Below are 20,947 nucleotides of genomic sequence, written 5' to 3' on the forward strand. Positions count from 1 at the left end.
GACAGGTCGCAGCTTGGCTATGGAAGGCTCCAATGGCTTTGGGATCGACTCCATTCTCTCCCACCGAGCGGGCAGCCCCGCCCTTCCCAAGGGGGACCCCTTGCTCGGGGACTGCCGCTCTCCCCTGGAGCTGAGTCCTCGCTCAGAGAGCAGCAGCGACTGCTCTTCACCAGCCTCGCCAGGAAGGGACTGTCTGGAGACGGGAGCCCCGCGGCCTGGCGGGGCTTCGGGACCAGGTTTGGACTCCCACCTGCAGCCTGGGCAGCTCTCGGCCCCAGCCCAGTCTCGCACCGTGACCTCCTCCTTTCTGATCAGGGACATCCTTGCCGACTGCAAACCGCTTGCGGCCTGTGCACCCTACTCTAGCAGCGGGCAGCCAGCCGCTCCTGACCCTGGGGGCCGTCTTGCGGCCAAGCCTGGGGAGGACTTTAGAGACAAGCTGGACAAAAGTGGCAGCAACGCCTCATCGGACTCTGAGTATAAAGGTAAGAAAGTGGGAGGTGAAAACCTAGGGGAGGGGGGCTCCATTTCTGAACACGACATTAAAACTGGGGTGCACACATGCGGGGACATGAACATGCTCACCCGGAGTGCCCCCGGCCCAGGCAGAGCCACTGGTCTCATCTGAAGCTTTCAGTCAGTTAGCCCCGTGGTTATGCTTTTGAGCAACAAAGAGTCCAGCAGAGCGAGGAGAGGAATTCTGTGTGATGACCCAGGAGAGATTCCCGAAAACACACAAAGCAAACTTTCCAAACTTCGGCTGGGACTAACCAACCCTCCAGTGGGCAGAAGCAAGTGCCTCTCAGACCAGTGGCTCTCTGGGAAAAGACCTTGCAGAAGCAACAGAAGACCCAACGGGTTCTTGCTCGAACGCTTTTTTATAAGGGGGAAAACCTAGCAGGAAATTCCGGCTGAAGCACTGAGAACAGTCAATTTTCCACCCTTTAATTTGAATATCCAGATGGGGAGGGCAATTCAGCTTTCCTTCCCGTTGGCCCCGGGTGTGATCTGGGTCCAGGGAATCATGCAAAAGAAATGCTCACTTAAAAGTAGAAACAGCAGTCAGGCAGGCGGCTGACTGGCTGGGATCGGGTTCAGCGGTCTCTGTGCTCACCCAACTGTTCTCACTGGATTTCATTTGAAGTGCACTGAGCAATTAACTTCGGGCTGTGTGTGTGGGACCCAGAGATCCCCCAGCACCCAGCCTATACTGGGGTTGAAGGACCCTTTACTTGCTTTTTCACCCCGTGAATCTTTCCAGTTTCCTTTCCATCCTGTCTTAACCAGGGAGCTGAGATCAGCACTAAGAGGAAAGAGGGAAGGAGGAAGGAAAGAAGAAAGAAAGGAAGAAAGGAGAGAAAGAATTCCTTAATTTTGTTTCTCGTCCTGGCCACTGCCTTGACTTTAGGTCTTTGGTGAAGCCAGAGGCACGAAGTTCTTTCTCAGGGAGAAGTCAGGAGGCAGGAAGGGAAGGAGTTTCAGAGCCCTGTGTCCCCATCCAGTAGAAAATGAAGGGCTGGCAGGGGCTGTTTAGAGCTCTTTCAGCCTTATAATTAATTCCCAGAATGCTTTCCATGAGATAAAACTTCCCTATAAAGCCAACTTCTATATTGTCTTGGGGGCCCTACATCTCCTGACCCATATTTGCACTGCTAAGTTGATTCAGTCGTGTCCGACTCTTCGAGACCCCATGGACTGCAGCCCAACAGGCTCCTCCATCCATGGGATTTTCCAGGCAAGAGTACTGGAGTGGGGTGCCATTGCCTTCTTTGTTTGCACTAAGTTATCACAAAAATTTAGGAAGGCTCGTTTAACACTCTCTTCCCAACCAAGAAGTGGTTGTGGACATGCCCTGACCTCAAACCAAAACCCATATGAGGCCCCACTCCACATCTCATTCCCTCCTCCACTGCCCCAAGCAACCAGTGGAGACTCCAAGGTCTCCCTGGGTCAGCCGTGCTAGATGGGCAGGTTGGGCTGGGGCTGGAGGAAGGGGGTCCAGACGCCTGTGGCCCAGAGAGCCCTGCTCCTCCCCCCAGGTCTGTTTAGAGAGACAAGGAAAACTTGCCTGGGAGAAAGACAGGTGTATGATGGGGAAGTGAAGGGGAGCAAGGGAGGCAAGGTAAATATATATGTGTAACAGCATATTTTATTATTTATAATTCTCAACAACACCCAGATTTATAGTTAGAATAAGTCGCAAGCCCCCCCTGCACCGCGTGGTGCTGGTGAAAGAGTGTGGCTCGTGTCTCTATATTTGTTTATTTTTTTGCCCATAGGTGGGATTTTGAGTCAAGGTTTCGGTTAAGATAATTGGAATATCAATTTTCTTCTCTTGTCCCTGATGATATCTGATCGGGGTGGTGATGACGGCCGGCTGTCCACATATCACTTAAATAGGGTTGGAGCTGAAGACAGAGGAAGGTCTCCCCCAGCCCTAGGTACCCCACCTTTGCATCAACAAAGTCCCAGGTGAAGAAGGAGAAGAAATAACCGCCTCTGGAGCATTTCTCAAAGGCGGACCCGAAGCAGGAGACCTTACCGAGAGACAGACAGACACACGGGGTTGGCAGCTAAGCGACTCCCCTATCCACCTACCATGTGAAGAGTCCCTCCTCCAAGGAGGGCAGGCAGGGAAGGTCAGTCCCATCCGAGTCGGCATCAAAGGTTCCTCAGCATAACATTTAAAGAAGCGGAACCGGGCTTTGAAGTCAGGCGTTCTGCAGCGCACGGTCTGGCTTGCAAGAGCCGATATCCATGGAGAAACGAAACGGGCACTGTGCTCCCAGCTGGCAGGGTCGGGGGGCCTGGAACTCTCAGGCGTTGAGATTGACTGAGCCTGCTTTGGAGGTTGAGGCTGGGCACCTGCGAGTGTGTATCTGAAGGCTCCAGCCTGCGCCCGGGAGAGGAATTAGAGAAAAAGCCCCAGGAGCCAACCCGTTCTTCTGGACACCCCAAACTCAACCTCCACCCCACCCCCAACCTTGGAGCTCAGTCCTGAGAAATGGGGGGGATTTACAAATAGGGCCAGATGATGAGGTCAAAAAGTAAGGTTTCCACAATATCAGGTTAGAGGTTTGGATAATCATTTCCGCAAACTTGCTCAAACTTTACCTGCCTGGCATAGACAGAAAAGATCCTCCAGCATAGACAGAAAAGATCCTCCATCCTAACAGATCCCCATCTCCTGAGGCACCCTTGCCCCAGTGTGGCCCGAGTCCAGGAGGGCAGGGAGAGGCCAGCGAGCTGGTCTGGAGGAGGCGGTGGGAAGGCGTGGACCCCTGCTCACCGGCTTCTTACCGGTTTCTCACCCGCTAGCGCTCTCCCGGCTCAACCACTGGGGTGTACCTGGTGACTGGCACCCTCCCAGTCTCGAACCGCTTTCTGGTTGAAAAGTCTTGCTCCCTCGTGGCTCAATTAACCGGATTATTGTTTCCTACAGACAGAAATTAACTCCAATTCAGCTGAACCCAGTCACTGCAAACACCATGCTCAATGAAACTCAGCATAAAGGAAAAATAGAGAAAAAGAGGGAGGGAAGCCCCATGTCCATTTTGGGGAGATGGTCTCTGGTGGTATCATCACTTTAGGGGAAGAAGGAGGGAGGTCTTTGAGCTTGCTCCAGCAAGTGTGCATTTTCGGTGCAGTCAACTCCAAAGGAAAGTGCTGGGGAAAAAAGAAACCACATTATCCAGTACCATCCTTGTGACTCAGGAGCGGGGACCCTGCTGGTGTGTCTCGACCATCGGGGGAAACACAGGGCAGCCACCGTAGGCAAATGACAAGGACACACGGACCTCAGAGATGTGTGCATCTGAGGGGTAAACGAGTCACTTATTTTTCCAAACGGCTTTGTGCTCCCTGATCGGGCACCTGGCAGTTCGCATTTTGCCTGTGCGCTGTTTGTAGTTTAAGAAACAGGGGAACCATCCCTATAGATTCGTGCCCAACCAGGGGTCAGGCGAGATGTGGGTGTCCTTCAGGACCACCGTCTACTCCAGGGTGAACAGGCTTTTGTCCCTCAATGCAGGTTCTTCTCCCCAGACTCTGGCCCTCAGCTTCCTCTCTTCCTGGCCCAGATGCAGCCAGAGAATCGGGGGCACAGTCCTAAACCCCGGAGCACGCACCGGAGCAGCCCACCAGGCTGGAACTCCTGCGTCCCCTCCCCACTGCTCCCCTCCCCTGGCAGATCCACCCAGTCGGTCCACTAATCCCTCCAGGGAGCGTCCGTGCAGTGTGGGAGCTGGGTCGAGTTCTCTGTAGGCTTTGGGTTATTTCTCCTCGGAGGTGTCGCTCCTCCTCGGTCTGGGGGCTGGGAGGTCTCAGCCCTGAGTGGCTTTGCTACGGCCCCACGGGCTCGAGTGCAGCGGGGCCACCGCCACCGGGAGCCACATTCACAAGACCGTAAGGGTGGGCGGGCGGGCGGTGAGGCTGGGCCCTGATGCGCGGCTGTGTCTCTGCAGTGAAGGAGGAGGGCGACCGGGAGATCTCCAGCTCCAGGGACAGCCCCCCGGTGCGCCTGAAAAAGCCACGCAAGGCGCGCACGGCCTTCACCGACCACCAGCTGGCACAGCTGGAGCGCAGCTTCGAGCGACAGAAGTACCTGAGCGTGCAGGACCGCATGGAGCTCGCAGCCTCACTCAACCTCACCGACACGCAGGTCAAGACCTGGTACCAGAACCGCAGGTGAGGCCCCCTCTCCTCTCCTCCCCACCCCTCCACGGACCCACCGGGACACGGGTCTGACTGAGCTTTCCGCATTCTGGGGACCTCTGAGCTTTCCCCATTCTGTGAAACTGGGAAAGTGAGGCCTCGGACGGAGAGAGAAAGCCTTGCCTGAAGCCCACAGTGAGGGATAGAGACAGGACTCGATCAGGTGGGCAGATGGACACGTGGACCATGGGAGGTCCAAGCCTGTCCACCCAGGCCACATCCTACCACCTCCCTCCAGCCCTGGGCAGCTGCTAGGGGTAGAGGGGGTGGCACTGAGCTTTCCCGGGATTCTTCAGGCCTCCCCAGTCTTTCTAGTCCCTGAGACTCAAGGAGGGAAAGGGCCCAGACTTAGCTCCTTGGGGCCTGAGGGACCGGAAAATTGATGCTGGGCACTGGCCTCGAACCTGGTGTTTCCTACTCTTCCTTCCCAAGACATTCACAGAATGAAGAGAAACACAAATGCATACAAAACACACACACAGCCACACGCTCAATCCAGTCACACACTCACGTCAACACAATTCACTAATACAAACACACCCACAGTCACCCGCATACTCTTAGCGGAGGCTGGAATGTTGCTTTCCATAAACAAGCTCAGAACACGCTGCCCCATTAATAATAAATACCGATTACTGCTTCGGGCATTAATAATTAAGGCCCGTTACAGTAATTACACAATTATGATGATGATGAATAATTCAGGCAGGAAAATGGGGGTTGGTATGGCTGAGTCCGACTCAGTGGGGCTGCCTCACCGGCCAGGTGCACCCAGGAGTCCGGCCGCAGCCCTGGCAACCAGAGTGGCCTCGCTTCCCTGCCTTCCCCAAAACCTAGCCGGCACTGGGCTGGGGCCTCCCGGCTTCGGGACCGGGCAGACTGTGGGGCTGGCCCCAAGCCTCGGACCTGCGCGCGGGGTGCGGCGGAGGCGGCCGTGCGCTCTTCCTCTGCGGTTGCCGCGGTCTCTGGCCCGCGGGCTTCCGCAGAAGCAGTCAACTGTGGTCCCGCGGCGAGGCTGGTCTCCTCCGGGCCGGTGGTGCGGCTGGCAGCATCAACCGCTCCCCATTCCACCACGAGCAGACAGACCCCGGCACCCCCTGCGGCCCTCTCCAGGGTGATCTTTCGTTCCAAGGCCTCCCCCGGGGGCCGATGCACGGGGGCGCGAGGCGGAGAGCTCCGACATCCCGCTTCAAGCGCCCAGGTTGGGTGGGATGCCCTGCACGAAGTGTGGCGATCTTAGACCCCTGGCTCTGGGGATAAGACAGCCTAGCTTAGAACCCGGGGTCTCCTCTTTTTCGGCCGCCCTGAGATCTGACCCACTCCTCAGTTTTCTTATCTGAAAGCGGGGATGACAGTCATGAAAAGTTCGTGGAAGATTAATAGCATCGATGCCTTTAATGCGCGAAAACCGTGCCCGGCAACCCGTGATTTAGTGATATGAACGAATTAGTGGGCTCCCTCCTGGCCTCTCTGCAGGCGCTCCGGGGCAGGCACTCTGAGGGGCAGGGGTCTCCGAGCGCCCCAGTCCTGATCCCTGCCTTGCGCGTTTATTTCGGTCCCTAGGACTAAGTGGAAGCGACAGACGGCCGTCGGGTTGGAGCTGCTGGCCGAGGCGGGCAATTACTCGGCGCTTCAGCGGATGTTCCCGTCGCCTTATTTCTACCCGCAGAGTCTGGTTTCCAACCTGGATCCCGGCGCCGCGCTCTATCTGTACCGCGGGCCCAGCGCACCGCCGCCCGCCCTGCAGAGACCTCTGGTCCCTCGCATCCTCATCCACGGACTCCAGGGCGCCAGCGAGCCGCCGCCGCCGCTGCCACCGCTGGCCGGCGTCCTCCCGCGCGCCGCGCAGCCTCGGTGAACGCCCGCCCGCCCGCCGGCCCGCCCGCCCAGGCGCACCCGGCCCCCCGTCCCGGGGCTCCGCACCGGCCCCCCTCCGCCAGCCTCGGGGAGGGCGCGGGGTTTCACGCCTCTTCCTGGGGCGGGGGGCGGCTCCCCGACCGGCCCTCCCTGGCGTCGGGCCCAGCGTCCCCAGAAGGGCCAAATGCCAAGTCTTCTAAGGCCCGGACCCCCGGACTGAGTCCCCCTAACCCTCCCCGTCATTCTCTCTCTCGGTCACTCCATCAGGGAGCCACTTCCATCGCCGGTGTACATACGTCCCATCCCCCCAACCCCGCCACCGGCGCGCCCCCTCGCCCCTCCCGGGAGCCGGTGGGGCGACCCCCTTGCTGCGCTCTCCCGCTTCCCGCTCCAGCTGTACACCGAGCCCTCACCCCGCAGCCCTGACACACGGAGGGGAAGGGGTGTGCGAGCCCCCGCCCCGCGCCTGGGCCGGCAGCAGAGCTGTACATACGTGTGCAAAGTGTAAAGTTATTTATTCGTGATCCATCAGCCCGTGACTGTGTCCGTGAATCAGTGAGTCTGGGGCCTGTGCCCACCCACCGCCCGCCCTCCCAGGCAGGGCAGGCCGCGGCCACGGGACTTGCCCACCCACACCCCAACCCCCGCGTCCAGCCTCCGTCTGGGGGACAGCCAGACCCCTCGGGTTCTCTCGTTTTTTAAATGTCGAAAATAAACTTCTTACAAATGACCAGGCGCTTGTCCGCGCGCTCCATTGGTCGGTCAGCGCTCGGCCCTTCCCCATTCCTCCGGAAGATTCCTTTTCCGCTTCTGGGACTCAGGCTCTTTTCACCCTCAGTAAGGAAGCACTGTGACTCGTCTCCCTCTCTTTCTGAGAGCTGAGGCTGGGGGCAGGCGTCCCCCTTCCGGGCCTCAGTCTTCCCATCTCTATAGTGAGGCGAGCGCGCGGCTCCCCCACCTGCTCCAGCCTCTCCATCTGGTTCCGCGCTGTTCAGCCGGTCCCGGGGGCCGGGGTGGGGTCAGCGCCCGGGCAGGCTGGGCTGCAGGCCGGGATGCGGTGCCCTGGCTGAGCCGGCTCATCTGGCCGCAACAAGGGCGCCAGCAGCTGGTGACCGGCCGGCCCGGCGCGGGGGCCGACAGATGGGTTCCGAGGCTGCTTCCCCCCGTGGGCCCCTCCGCCCTGCGCCTCGGCTGCGGGCATCAGCGGCAGGCGAGGAAGCTCCCGGCCCCTGCCCTGGGTAGGACCTGACGAGCCCTCGCTGGGGAACGCGACTCCCCCATTTTCTCACTGCCCCTTCACCCCACGACCATGTTGGGGACACCACCCAGAGGGAAGCCGAACCCCGGGAAAGTCCGCCCTGGGGCCCCAGCCTCTGACTCCAGGTCTCAGGACAGGGATTTCAGTCTCCAGCCAGACTCCAGACTTCACTTTCCCGTTCAAAGGGCCAAGGTCACCTCCTGGGGCCCCACAGCTCACAGGGGAGGTGGAATCAGGTGGTCCCTTCCCACACACCACCTGCAGCTCAGACTCCCCAGGAGGCGCCTGGAGCTGGGAAGTTTGGGGGCCCGGCAAGCCCAGCCCCGCTCCGGGTTTGTGGCAGACTGTTCCAGGAAAGGACTGCCTGGTGGAGGAGGGGTGGGGTTCGGATTCCACTCTTGACTCCCCTCCGCTGGCCTCTGCTACAGTTTCCTCCCGCCTCCCCGCCAGCACCCTCTCGCCACCCCTTTTCTCTCCTAGGGTGCTGAGGGTATTATTCTAATTTTGCCAAATGCACAGCAGCTAATTAAGGAGCCCCTCGGCTTTCGAGTTCTTTTGCATGTGAATGGGGGTTGGTAAATCCTCAGCTCTGGCTGGAGGAGGGGGCGAGGGGGGGGGCTGTCCCCAACTCAGGGTTAATGAAGTGGGAAAGAAGTCTCTCACAGCCTCCTGCAAACAAACCCCCCCTACCCCCATGCAACACACCCTGCCCAAATCCTACATGGATTGACTTAAACCCAGGGGATAAGTGCTTTAAATTAATCTCATTGAATAAGAATGAGACCAAACAAAACTCTTTAAAATCATATTAAAAATCTATCAAAGGACAACTTGCACTGGTGTGCTTTTCATTTTGTGCAAGAGAAGGAGACAGACTGGAGCAACCACCCTTACATTTACACAGCGGCCGTGTAAACCGCAGACACAGTCCCAACTATGTAACTGTCCTTGTACCTCCGAGCTGATTTCATATCTTACACTAATGAAGAACAAGGCTCCCCGACAAGTTTATAATTACAGTATTTTAAACTGTCCTGCACTTCCCATCTGTAATAATAACTTTACAACCTCTGCAGTGAGGTGGGCTTCGGTTTTCATCCATTTAGAAGGCTCAATCGGTTTCTCTGTTCCCAACCCTGGGGGCTGGGTGAACTCGCCCTTAAGATAGAAAAAAAAAGAATGAATGTGCGAGCCCCCCAGCAGGCAAGACAATAGGAGAGGCACTGAGAAAGCAGCGTCTCAGTGCCTCTACTGACCCACCCCCACCCTCCCTTGGAAACCTAGACTCCAGGGGGGCAGGGGCAACAGAGTTGAAAAGAAGTTGAGATTCCCCTAGCAGTCTTGTTTCGAGGCTTCTGAGCCTGTTTGAGAAGTCCAGCTGATTTTAAGGGGTGCTCGGCCGCCTCCACGCTGAAAGGCTTTGCTCTGAACCTCTCCTCTGGTGGAGCAGATTAAGAGATAAGGCATCGTGGTCATGCAGGCAATTTAACAAGACCAGTGGAGCGCCCTTTGCAAGGAGGGCAACTTCTCCAGTGGGGGCGGGGGTGCCTTAAATTTCTGTCTCCTGGAAGCGACGGTTGGATTCTGATGGCTTCCGCTGACTTTCCACTGAAGGGCTCAAATGTTAAATGCCAAGGGTGCTAGCAGCTTGGATACGCCTGCCTTATACGCCTGCCTTAAGGGGCTCTCTGACTCCTCGGGCTTCCCTAAATCTCGCCTCCCTTCACCACAGGGGGGAGAAAAAACAATCAAAGGAATCCACCGGGCTTTGTCAGAATGTCCTTTGCTGAGAGTCAGTTGGCTCTGCTTCTCTCAAAGTGGAAAATGTCGCTTGCGTTGCATCAGCTCGGCCTTCCTTCATCACTCACCGAGGGCTCTCTGCCCTTTAGTGCGTGAGAATGGGGGGCCCTGTGAAGATGCTCAGCCCATAGGGTTCCAAACATGAAGATGTCTGGGATTAAAAAAGAGCATTTTACAAGCCCATGAGGGAAAAAAGCTTTAGGCTGCAACATTCCATGAAATGTCCAGATTCTCTGACTTCTAAATATGGGGATCAGGTTTATGAGACAGAGAAAGAGGTAAGTTTGGAAAATTAGAAAAAGAAGCAAGATTAGAAATACACACAAAATTAGGATATGTACAGTGGAATTAGGCTAAAGCTTTCCCTAATTGATGCCTGAAATGTATAATCTGTCAAGAGCCATAATAAGAGAGAAAGAGATTTATTTTAAGGTTATTTAAATTTAGATAATATTAACCTTAAAGCTGCTAAATCCATGTTTCTTTATTAACTGGGGGTAATGTATTGATTCTACTTAGAAACAGGCCCAGACAGCATCCATGGCAAGAAACCTTCACTTAAGTCTCAGCACATGAAGAGGAAGTCTAGATCTCAGAATTACAGTCACTTAAATGCTTTGCAGGGTCCTGGCACTTCTGCCCGCTCCCAGGGCAGATTCCTCCTTTCATAGAAAGAGTATTTTTCGTGGGGGGAGGTAGGGAAAGCAGGGTTTCTCTTTGATCATTCCAGATCACTGGCATTAACCCTCTGACAGCTGGGTTTTGTTGACAAAGTTTGATCCCCTCTTTTCTCATCCCAATCTTGTGGACTCTCACATATGGAAACCAAAAGTAGGTGGCAGACTTACCCAGAGTCAGTATGGCGTGTGCTGCAGGTGTATTTATTTATTATCATTGTTACAGATTTCACCAAAGATCCCTATTAATTCCGATGTGACAGCCAAGTCTCTGAGGCCACATTTTCCCTGCACTGGTGGGCCAGGGCTTATGAGACTCACCCTCACCTTCAGGACACGTCCCTTCTGGTGGGATGTCCACCCATGTTCACCTTACACCTGAGGGATGGAGGCCAGGAGGCCTCCCGGCTCCCCATGGCCCCCGCAGACCGCTTGCCTGTGTAACGCTCACCATCCTCGCTGGGCCCTTGAGCTCACGTGGCTCTGGAGGCGTTAAGGGGGCCTCCACACTCGTGCTAGTAACTTCAGAGAATGGGGGCTGAGAACAAGAGGAGAGGTGGAGAGAGCATTGCCCGAGGACAGGAGGGCCAGGAGGCTCTGCTCCCCCTCTCCTGGGCCACTGGAGTTACCCTGCCCAAATCTTACATTTATTGGGAAATCAATACGCCCCGGGGGGTTCTCCTTCAGACCTCCCAGAAAACACAACGGGGGAGGGGCAGCTGTGGCCTGGGCCGCAGTACAGACCCCGAGCCTTTCTGGAGCACAAGACGGAAGAGAATGCTCAGGCAGCGGTGCCTTTTGATTTCAAAGGCAAACTAGAAAAAGGCAACAGTAAATCAATTAGTCCTAAGAAAGTACGTTTTCCCCATGACAAGAAGGACAGAGCATCGCAGGTGAGTGTGACGTGGGCGCTCAGAGCCGCTTGCATACTCGGGAACTGAGACCCGGAGGCATTTGTGACCCACACCAAAAGCTCATTTGGTCCTTTTTAATAAAGCATTTGTATACATCAAGAAAAGGATCTGATAGTCTTTTCTCTTTACCAATTCCAGTTTTTAAAATCCTGTTTTACAAAATTCAGGCTAACATACGTGTAGAGGGCAGCTTAAAGTGAATGGTGAAACTTCTTCAGAACGGCATCACCAGGCAGGATCCCCTCCGGGTGGGTGCCGCAGGACGTCAGGATTTATATTAAGTGATTAAGTGCTCATGTGATCTACGGGCAGTGATGGAATACATCTGAGAGGGGTCTTAAACAAGGCAGGGTAATCAGGTAATCCACCCTCTGTTGACCCCTGCCCCCGCAGGGACAGGGGTCTGCAGGGGGTGGCGGTGGCACCCTCAGCTCTCACGGGGTTCCTGATGAGAACAGGACGCCCACTCCAGGGTCCACCCGGAGGCCCTGTCCTGTGCAGGCAGAGGTTAACATACTTTCCGGGAGGCCTGGGGGCGGGAGGGAGGGGGGTGTTTAATCTGTTCCCTCGGCCGAGGCTGGGCCCGGGGTGCGGGCGGCGCCGCGGGGCTGGCTGGCCGGCCCCGCGCGCGTGTTCTGCTTTCTGACCTTGGTGCCGCCAGTCTCCATCCCGCTGGCATATTCGGAACGCAAGATTTCAGCCAGGCGCTGCTTACTCTGGGTCTTCTTCCTCTGAAGGTCAGGCCTGAGGAGCAGTGATAGTGGGGTGGGGGCGGGGGGAGAAAGGAAACTTTATTATTATTTCTTTTTTCCTTCTTCATTTGGGAAGAGGCGGATGGCAGCTGGTTCCGAGAGTGCGGAACTGACATTTTTGTATTAACAGAAGTACAATCCCTTCAATAGCGCTTGTTTTGATATTCTATGCACCGCAAGATTAGATACGCTGCTGACAGATTTTCATAACGGTGGCAAAATATCATGGCATTTTTAAAAGTGAGGCTTTGTTCTGTGTTGTTTTCACGGAAAGAAAAGAATGAAACACACTCATACTCTGATGGCAAATGAGGTGTATGATACAGCAGTTTGCCAAGGGATGGGGGGAAACCCACCCTGAAACTCACAACACTCTGCACGCCAGTGCCTGGGAACCCCCTGCCCTTGGCTGCCTCCTGGGGACCCGGCTGGGAGGCTGGTGGGGGCTGCGGTGGCTGCCACCGACACCTCTTCCCTGACTGAAGAGCCTCTAGTAATAATAAATCATTTCTGACCCTAAAAGTCCCACACCCAGGTGTGCCTGGGCAGACGGCGGCGCGGCATCTGCACCAGGGATGGACCCAACCCGCATGGAAAATGCCAAAGCCTGAAAATCAATGTCAGATGGTGAATCCTAGTAACTGGTTTCAAAAGGCAGCCGCTTCATCGTTTATTTGATCGGAAGATCAGAGGGGGAAATTTGTAGAAGTTCAATCGTACACAGAAAAAACGATTATGAAAACTGAAGAGTAAAATAATGCTTCTTAAGACAAGATTTTATCCAAAACAACAGGGTCGTCACCAGAGGATCCGTCTTGCTGTGCCCACGGTGCCTTCAACCCTGAGGTGGCACCAGCTTGGGCTCTAAAAGAAGGCTTCGACAGCATTCCCTTTGCTGTAAAAATCAGAGGATACGTCAGACTGAAAATAAATACAACAGAACTCCTTCAAAGCCCAGGAATTAACTACGAGACTAATACTGTGCCAGTAAAGTGATCAGGAAGTCTGTAACTAGGTTAAAGCTACCGTCTCCCTTTACACTCACACTGCAGAGGGTGGGGTGCACGTGATGGGGGGTGGGGGGTTTCAATCCATGCCAGTCACAAACGGGGAAAAATGCAAAGCCAACCTGTGCGGGGAAGAAGACTCGAAGCCGAGGCCGGGGCTGACAGTACCCTGTGGTTAAGGGTCAGGCGTCTGCAGTAACACGTGTGTGCAGTGCAGGACAGGGCGTGGTGAGGAGGTCAGAGCTGGCGCGGGGGAGGACTGTCACTCCACGAGGCAGGCTTGGTCACCATCTCAGATTACAGACGAGGAAACTGAGGCCGGAGGAGGGGAAGTACTGCCCCAAGACCATCCACCTCCCAAGAGCGTAAGCCAGACGCAAACATGGGCCATGGACACAAGCCTGAGCTCTTCCCACCAGCCGGTCCCAGATGGAACCACCGGGCGGAACAGGAGGGCCCAGCGGGATCAAGGATGACAAACCACCGCGATTTGACATGGAGGAGGCCTTCACGACTCACAGGGATGTTTCAGTGGGGCAATGCTGGCGGAGGCTGGAGGACAGGGGGAGCTGGGAGGGGAGAGCTGCAGCGTGAAGGGGGGACCGGGCCTGGAACCCTGCTCTGTCACTCACTAGCTGAATGACGTCGACGGGGGCCTCGAGCCTTCGCATCTGAAAAATGGGGACTATCCTTGAAATGTAGTTCACAAGCTTTGTGAAGGTGAAAGAGAATAAGACATATGGAGTGCTGGCTGGTGGCTGGCACATGGGCTGCAGACAACCACAGTTAACCCAGGGCAGCTCAAGTCCAGAGAGGCCAAGAGACTCCGGCTAGGCCGCAGGGGAGCTGGGACCAACGCTGGGGTTGATGTCAGCGCAGGGCTCTCCCTTTAAGATGGGCAGTGGCTCTAACCCCCGGGGCCCCGGTGGAGGTCCGTCCACGCTTGGGGCTCACGTGCGGGTGGCACGCAGCGGGAGATGGGCCTACAGCTGAACGCGCCCAGCGTGTTCCAAACGGAATGCTGCCAGTTCCCGGGTGTGCGGTTTATTTTTAGTCGGGTGACATGACAGACAGACTGGAAAGGTTCTGACAGGAAGGAATGCTTTTTCTCCCCTCTTGTTTGAAGCCAGGTATTCACATCGTGTATAATTTTAAATGTAACAACCCAAGTTTCAAAATATGCAAAATTTCAGTCAAAATATCCTCCCAGCAGCCTAAGCGCTACCACTCCGACGCTGGCTCCTGCCACTGTTAAGGCAACATAAATAACCAGCATCTTACTGGGGACTGATACGCTAATTGCCGGCAGTGCGGGGCACAGAGCAAGGATGCGGCCTGCTTCCAGCCCGGGTGCTCAGCAGCCACCTGCGCTCCAGCCGCTGGGCTCCAGACCTGGCATCAGAGGCCATGCCGAGGCGCGTGATGCACCAGTGCGTGCATGCACGCACACACACAGTGATTCATAGCTGTACACACACGCACGCGTGCAATGTACCAGCGTATACACACATACACACACAGTGTGACGCATGACTGTACACACACACGTGCAATATACCAGTGTATACACACATACACACACTGATGCATGACTGTACACACACATGCGTGTGCGATGTACCAGTGTATACATGCACACAGAGTGTGATGCATAACTGTACACACACCATGACACATAACTGCACGCACACGCGCCCGTGCGATGTACCAGTGTATACACGCACACAGAGTGTGATGCGTAACTGCACACACACGCCGCCCCCCGGGCCCCCCTCAGTCTGCCTCTGAGTCATGGGAGACCGGTCCTTCCGGGCTGACAAGCTCAGCCAGGCCTGGGCTGGGAAGGTGACCTCTCGGGCGTGGCTCCTGCCCTTGATCCAGGCCTGGGGCTCTGGAGGGTGACCCCTGGTGGGCAGGCGGTGCCTTGATCAGGAACATTTCTCAGGGTCTCCGAGTCTACCCTGACTGAGGCAGAAGATGCTGGCAGAAAGCGGGATGTGCTTGTCTTGAGGTTATGATCTCAACATTTCCTAGCTATTTTAGGATTCCTTATGATTTTACTTTAATCACTATTCTTCCGACTTGAGACCCAAACTCCAGCTCTTGAGTGACAGTCCAGAGAGCAAACAGGGGGTCCTGCCTTCCAGGCTTGGACCTCTTCTGCAGGAGGAAGGGCCTCGGGGTCGGTCCTGTACGGGTTCCCCCTGCTGTCAGGAGACACCCTGACAGGAGCCGCCTGCTTTTCCTTTGTTCTGGGGCCCAGCACCCGAACGGGTGAAGTACAGATGGGAAGATGAAACGACGGGTGCGTGGGGCCTCGGCTCCTTCTCCTGCCAAGCTGCAGTTCTCCCAGAAACTTGCCAACTTTCTTGCCCTCCTTGCCCTTCAAATACCCAAGCCCCTCTCAAGTGGGCGTCCTGAGCATCCACCAGAGTAATCCCGTAGTTACCAAGCAACAGATCAGTTTATCTAACCACAGGGAACTCCCTTGTAGTGAAGGCTGGATAACCCCCCCTCCGTTACTAGGCTGGATTACCCAGCAGGACAGGCAGATGCCACTTCCACTGCCAATGAGGTGAAATCCAGCCTAATTAGGAAATCAATACGCCTGCAAGGATGACCACTGAAAAGGAGAGCTCTCAGCACCTTCTCCCAACGTCACCAATAAATTCAGAGACAACCATCCTAGATAAAAAGTCAGTCTAACACGTGGCATGCTTTTGCAGGACAGAACTGTAAATTGTATCAGAGGATAACAGATGCATTTTTATATATTGTCTAGTCTCTCAATATTTTACATTTTACAGCTTTAGGATCATGCTTAGAAAAGTCTTCCTCATTCCAGCTTTTTAAAATATTCAAGTATACTGTGTCTCTTGAAAGGAAAGCAAACTAGTCAATCCCAAAGGAAATCAACCCTGAGTATTCATTGGAAGGACTGATGCTGAAGTTTCAATACTTTGGCCACTTGATGTGAAGACCTGACTCACTCACTGGAAAAGACCCTGATGCTGGCAAAGACTGAAGGCAAAAGGAGAAGGGGTGACAGAGGATGAGATGGTGGGATGGCATCATTGACTCAATGGACATGAGTTTGAACAAACTTCAGGAGTTGGTAATAGACAGGGAAGCCTGGTGTGCTGCAGTCCACGGGGTCTTAAAGAGTCAGACACAACTTAGCAACTGAACAACAACAATTTTCTTTGAGCCTGCTACTGCTTTAATTCTATCTAGATTTTATTTTGGTTTATGGTAGGATGGGAGAAGGCAATGGCACCCCACTCCAGTACTCTTGCCTGGAAAATCCCACGGGCGGAGGAGCCTGGTAGGCTGCAGTCCATGGGGTCACTAAGAGTCGGATATGACTGCACGACTTCACTTTCACTTTCATGCATTGGAGAAGGAAATGGCAACCCATTCCAGTGTTCTTGCCTGGAGAATCCCAGGGACGGGGGAGCCTGGTAGGCTGCCGTCTATGGGGTCGCACAGTCGGACACGACTGAAGCAACTTAGCAGCACCAGCAGCATGGTAGGATGTGGCAAATTCAACCTTTTCTTCCCAAGAGTTATCCAGTTACCCCAGTCACTAAATAAGAACTCTTTCCCCCATGGTCTTGAAATCTCCCTCTAGAACATTCCTTCAGACTCTCAGAACACTCTCTGCTGACCATATTTAGTGAGTATGTGATAATGGTGATGCTGATGATGCCAAACTGGCCGGGTAGTAGGTCCACCAAACATACTAACACACAAGCAAATACGAACTATGGGGGTGTTCAGCAAATTTAAATACGAAAGTAAGTCAAATCATAGCCACTGAGAAGATGGCTTGAGGCCACCTCCAGGTTTGCACCCTCCTGCCTGGCCCCAACCCTTGCAGATGAAGAAAGGCCCTGAATCTGAGGGGGTTTAGGTGGCTCTCGGGTGACAGCGAGAGTGACTGATAACTCCAGGGAGAAGGTGACAGGCAGTCCTCCATGTGCAACACAGTCGTTCAGGTACAGAACCCGCTAGTGTGGACGAGAAGGTCAGCGCACTGAAGGGACACAGGCTGTCAGACCTCTGACAGCCATGGAAGGGAAGGAAGTGCATCAGGCTCTTTAACCCCAGTTTATGTTTCGGCAGAGACAGGCACTGGTGGGCAGCCTGTCTTAAGGATGCCTTCTCTGCAGCATCTTAGGATCAAACCAACTCGAGCATCTGTAAAACTCCAGGGCCCCAGAAGACACTGCATTCCAGGTGAGCCCTGTTAGGCTGGTGCGAGCTATCCCAGCAAAGTGCCTGAGTGACTCGTGGACACAGAAATGGAGGAAAAGTGGGTCTTGGCCTCACCCCTGAGCGCCAGCCCCCCGTGAGGAGCCGGGCGCGGGCGGGTGTCAGGCCGTGCAGGTCCCAGGTGATCAGTAGGGAGATGCCGGCCCGCCCTGCCGCCTGGAGAGGAGCCGTGCTGGAAAGGGGACAGAAGCAATGCCGAGATGGCCGGGGTCTGAGAGCGACACCCTGAGTGAGAACCCCAGAAGTGCGTGGAGCTTCAGGGTTACCTAAGTGCCAGAAACCTTCCACGGGCCCCAACAAGATGTAAGCCGAGGACTCTGATGGTCCAGCGTGCCCTCCCCTGACGGCCCTCCAGAGTCGGCAGCTTCCTCCAAGCTGAGACTCCTTCCACGTCAGGAAAGGCCTCTACGGGGTGAGGCAGGGGTTGTGTGAAGGGAAAATGAAGAACACTTTATAAAGCCTAATTCTCTGTGAAACTGTCAAGATGGAGAAACACAGGCTGGACATGGAAACGATGAAGTTTTTGGAACTGGTGTGACTGCATCCTGTGAATACTGACTGAGACGGATGAGCTCGGGGCAGGATTCCGGCACCAGTCCCTCTGGGCCTGTCCTGCGCGACACTATTATCGGTGACTTGCATGACACTACAAGGCGTGTTTATCACACCTGCAGACCAGAAGCCAGCAGGGACAGCTAACACAACGGACGGCAGGACACCCACAACACCTCAGCAGGCCGGAAGGATGGGCTCACTGAAAGGTGACCCTGGACTGGGGCCACTGGAGGGCTTGCTGGTGGGTCAGAGAAGGCGGGTGGTCTGGATCGTCATACCTGCACACGGGCAGGGGATAGGCTGCCAGGAGTTTCCACCTGAACCGCGGGGCGGACCTGATGCCAAGGATGGGAGAAGCTACAGTGTGATGCCAGGAGGCCTGGGTGTGAGTCCCTACCCTGCCCCACACTGGGGAGGGACAGCACCTGAGGACACGGAGGACCACAGGAGCAGACCCATGGCTCTACGGGAGTCCGGCTGGGGCTGAGTGCCACGTGGGTGGCAGCCGTGACCCCTGCTGTCACCAGTGGCTGCAGTGACAGATGTGGCCGCCCTCCTCTCTGGGCCAGCCGGTCTCTACTGCATGTTTAGGCAGCTGGATGAGCCAGTTTTGAAAAGAACCTGGGTGGAGAGAAAAGCCACCCAGATGCCGGGCTGGACGTGGGGCAGCTGGAGGTGCCGAGGCAGTGCGGCTTGGGCCCGGCTGCCAGAGCAGAGCCACTTTGGGTGGGGGAGGACCCAGCGCCGCCCTGCAATGCCCGTGCAACCTGCTCTCTGAGTTTCAAGGCACCTAGTTCTCCCAGTGCCAGTCTGCTCACTCTCAAAGGATGAAACGAACCAACGAATCAAAGCGAGTATCAGAGAACCTATCGCGAAGGCACTCGGAAAGCGTTGACTATTATTATTATCAGCAGCTAGGAGACAGCAGACGAGGGGCGTCATCAGACACCTCACGCGCTGTCACGTGACCCGGGGCGGCTTTGATCAACGAGAACAACACCCTGTATTGTTCTGTTTGTAAATCACGCACATTCGGCATTTCAATCTCAGAGACTAAAGGCTAGAAGATGAAAATGGTCACTTTGGGCTTATTTCAGGAGCCCCAACTAGTGAGGAGGGTCCACCCTGGAGGCTGTGAGCACCCTACCTCCACCAGGAGCTGGAAACACAGCCTTATGGAATACCAAGGAGCACTGTGACCAACGGCACAGGGCGCAGGCGGCAGGAACGTTCAGGACGCATCTGTGAAGCCTGTGCTGTTTGTTCACAGACTCGGAGAGAAGAGGGCAGGGAGAAGGGAACACGTGTACTGGACAACGACTCCAAGCCCCGCTGGGTGCTGCGTGTCTGTCTTCTCTCCCCACGCTTCACACGACCTGATCATCCAAGCCCAGCCCCTTTCCCCTGCACCCTCTGCCTAGACTGGGAAGGAAATGAGAGAAAAAGTCGGACCCACATCTTGCCCATAGCTGTCTCTTCTCAAAGATATGTCTCAGGAGCAGAAAGCTTCTCCAGCCCACTCCAGGAAGGTTTGCTGCTCTGCTGGCTTCAAATCAAATCCTTCCACCTAGGCACCGAAACACCTCCCGCTCTAAGTCTGCTTCTCTTGTTACACAGAGAATTATCTGTTCACGTGGAAAAAAACACCCTTCACAGAATCCATCTACCGGTTACTCAGCCCAGTACTGACTCCAGAAGCCAGAAGCATCTTGAGCGTGCACGCAAGGCAGCAAAGCAAGGTGCGCAGGCTCTGGGGTCGCCCAGACTCGGGGCCACGTGACGTCTCCAAGACCACACACACGGACTCTACACAGCCCAGGGCACACGTGTACCCTTGGGAGAGATGCTGCCGCCACCAGCAAAGAACAGAAAACCCACAGGCAAAGAGCCACACACCACACCCCGGGATGTTGGTTCTCAAACCGCGTCCCCGTCCTGGGCTGTTCAGTGGGTAAGACATCCCTCCATACTTCAGACTGCTGCCAGAACCTTAGGACCACAGTGCAGACAGATCGCCTCTGAAGAAGACCTGGAGGCATTTCGTGTGGGCCCTAACCAGACGGAAGGTTCTGGGTCATAAAAGCAGAGAGGACGTGGAGGGCCGGTGACGGGAAGGAGCCCGAGGAACGTGGGGACAGGTGAGAGGAGGGGAGTGGTCGCCTTCAGGGGAATGGAAGCTGTGTGAGCAGCACGTGGAGAACCGGGGGACCGGCGTGCTCCCTCCTGACTTCTCCGTCAGTCTTTACTAGGGGAGCCTCAAGCCAGGACAAGGCGATGGAGGGCTGTGTCTTCTGCTGCACGAGGGCTCGTCTGGCATCTGCTGATGCATGCTGGGCCGGCCACATCTCCTGATTGCTGCACCAGGAAGGCTCCAACGGTGAATGTGGCCGTCCCAGCAGCCTCCCGGGAGAGGCTGTCTGGGTTCCTGCTCTGTTGTCAGTCCAGACTGCTTGCCTGAAAGTGTGCCCATGGTTCCCGCTGTCTGCAGGTGACCCAGGTGTGGAGGAAGCGCAGGGTCACCGTGAAATCCCTCTAATCGCCTCATTAGCCGGGTGGGGATGAGGGGGCGTGTGCTCCATGAGGAGGCAGAGAGCTGGTAATTGCACGGTGTCAGGTAGGAAAAAAACAGGGGTAGAAGCAAGGGCCAGATGCAAAGGGGCGCACGTGCAGAGCTGTCATCACGTGGAGCTCGGCTGCGGCAGAGGGCAGGGAGTGACCGACGGCTGCAGCAGGGTGCCGAGAGCAGGAGGGCCAGCTCTCCGCAGAGCCCTGCCTGCCAGGCTCAGCCTGCCAGGGCTGCCTGTGAACATGACTGGGGACCCAATAAACACATCATCCCTGAGCAACCACGGTGTACCAGGGTTCTCCGCCTGGGTCTCATAAGAGACCCAGTCACCGACCACGGCACTGGTCCTGCCCCATGTCCCGGTCTGGACGCTTCTTCTTCGTACAATTGTCCCAGAGAGACAATCCAGTGTAGGCTTCAAGGCTGCCCTTGACAGAGAAGCTGGGAGAATATACTCTTGTCTACACCCTGTGCAGCTTACCCAGGTTCTAGGTGAAAATTCTCTTTTAATCCTTGTTGTTGAGTCACTAAGTCATGCCCGACTCTGAATCCCCATGGACTGCAGCACACCAG

The 20,947-nt window shown here is 55.6% G+C and overlaps 2 protein-coding genes across 3 annotated transcripts in view; one reads left to right on the top strand and one right to left on the bottom strand.

Annotated features, from left to right (window-relative positions):
- Positions 1-6,571, top strand: BARHL1 (BarH like homeobox 1). Its single transcript, XM_027556657.1, has 3 exons — positions 1-485; positions 4,464-4,686; positions 6,277-6,571. Exons 1-3 carry the CDS (start codon positions 20-22, stop codon positions 6,569-6,571), a joined length of 984 nt encoding a protein of 327 aa, XP_027412458.1. The 5' UTR covers positions 1-19.
- Positions 6,572-11,278: 4,707 nt separating this feature from the next.
- Positions 11,279-20,947, bottom strand: part of DDX31 (DEAD-box helicase 31) — a 73,752-nt gene continuing 64,083 nt past the window's right edge. Inside the window, exon 20 of one of the 2 annotated variants that reach the window (XM_027556660.1) lies at positions 11,279-11,963. In XM_027556660.1, coding sequence (XP_027412461.1) covers positions 11,774-11,963 — 190 coding nt within the window. In that variant the 3' untranslated portion in view covers positions 11,279-11,773. The other variant, XM_027556661.1, reaches the window with a different exon arrangement.

The sequence above is a fragment of the Bos indicus x Bos taurus genome, chromosome 11 (assembly GCF_003369695.1).
Source record: "Bos indicus x Bos taurus breed Angus x Brahman F1 hybrid chromosome 11, Bos_hybrid_MaternalHap_v2.0, whole genome shotgun sequence".
In the NCBI taxonomy this organism is placed as follows: Eukaryota; Metazoa; Chordata; class Mammalia; order Artiodactyla; family Bovidae; genus Bos; species Bos indicus x Bos taurus.

Excerpts from the sequence above, each read along its gene's own strand:
- BARHL1 (XM_027556657.1), top strand. The coding sequence starts at position 20 with ATGGAAGGCTCCAATGGCTTTGGGATCGACTCCATTCTCTCCCACCGA. Across the intron at positions 486-4,463 it reads ATCGGACTCTGAGTATAAAG|TGAAGGAGGAGGGCGACCGG; the intron begins GTAAGAAAGTGG and ends GTGTCTCTGCAG. Across the intron at positions 4,687-6,276 it reads ACCTGGTACCAGAACCGCAG|GACTAAGTGGAAGCGACAGA; the intron begins GTGAGGCCCCCT and ends TTCGGTCCCTAG.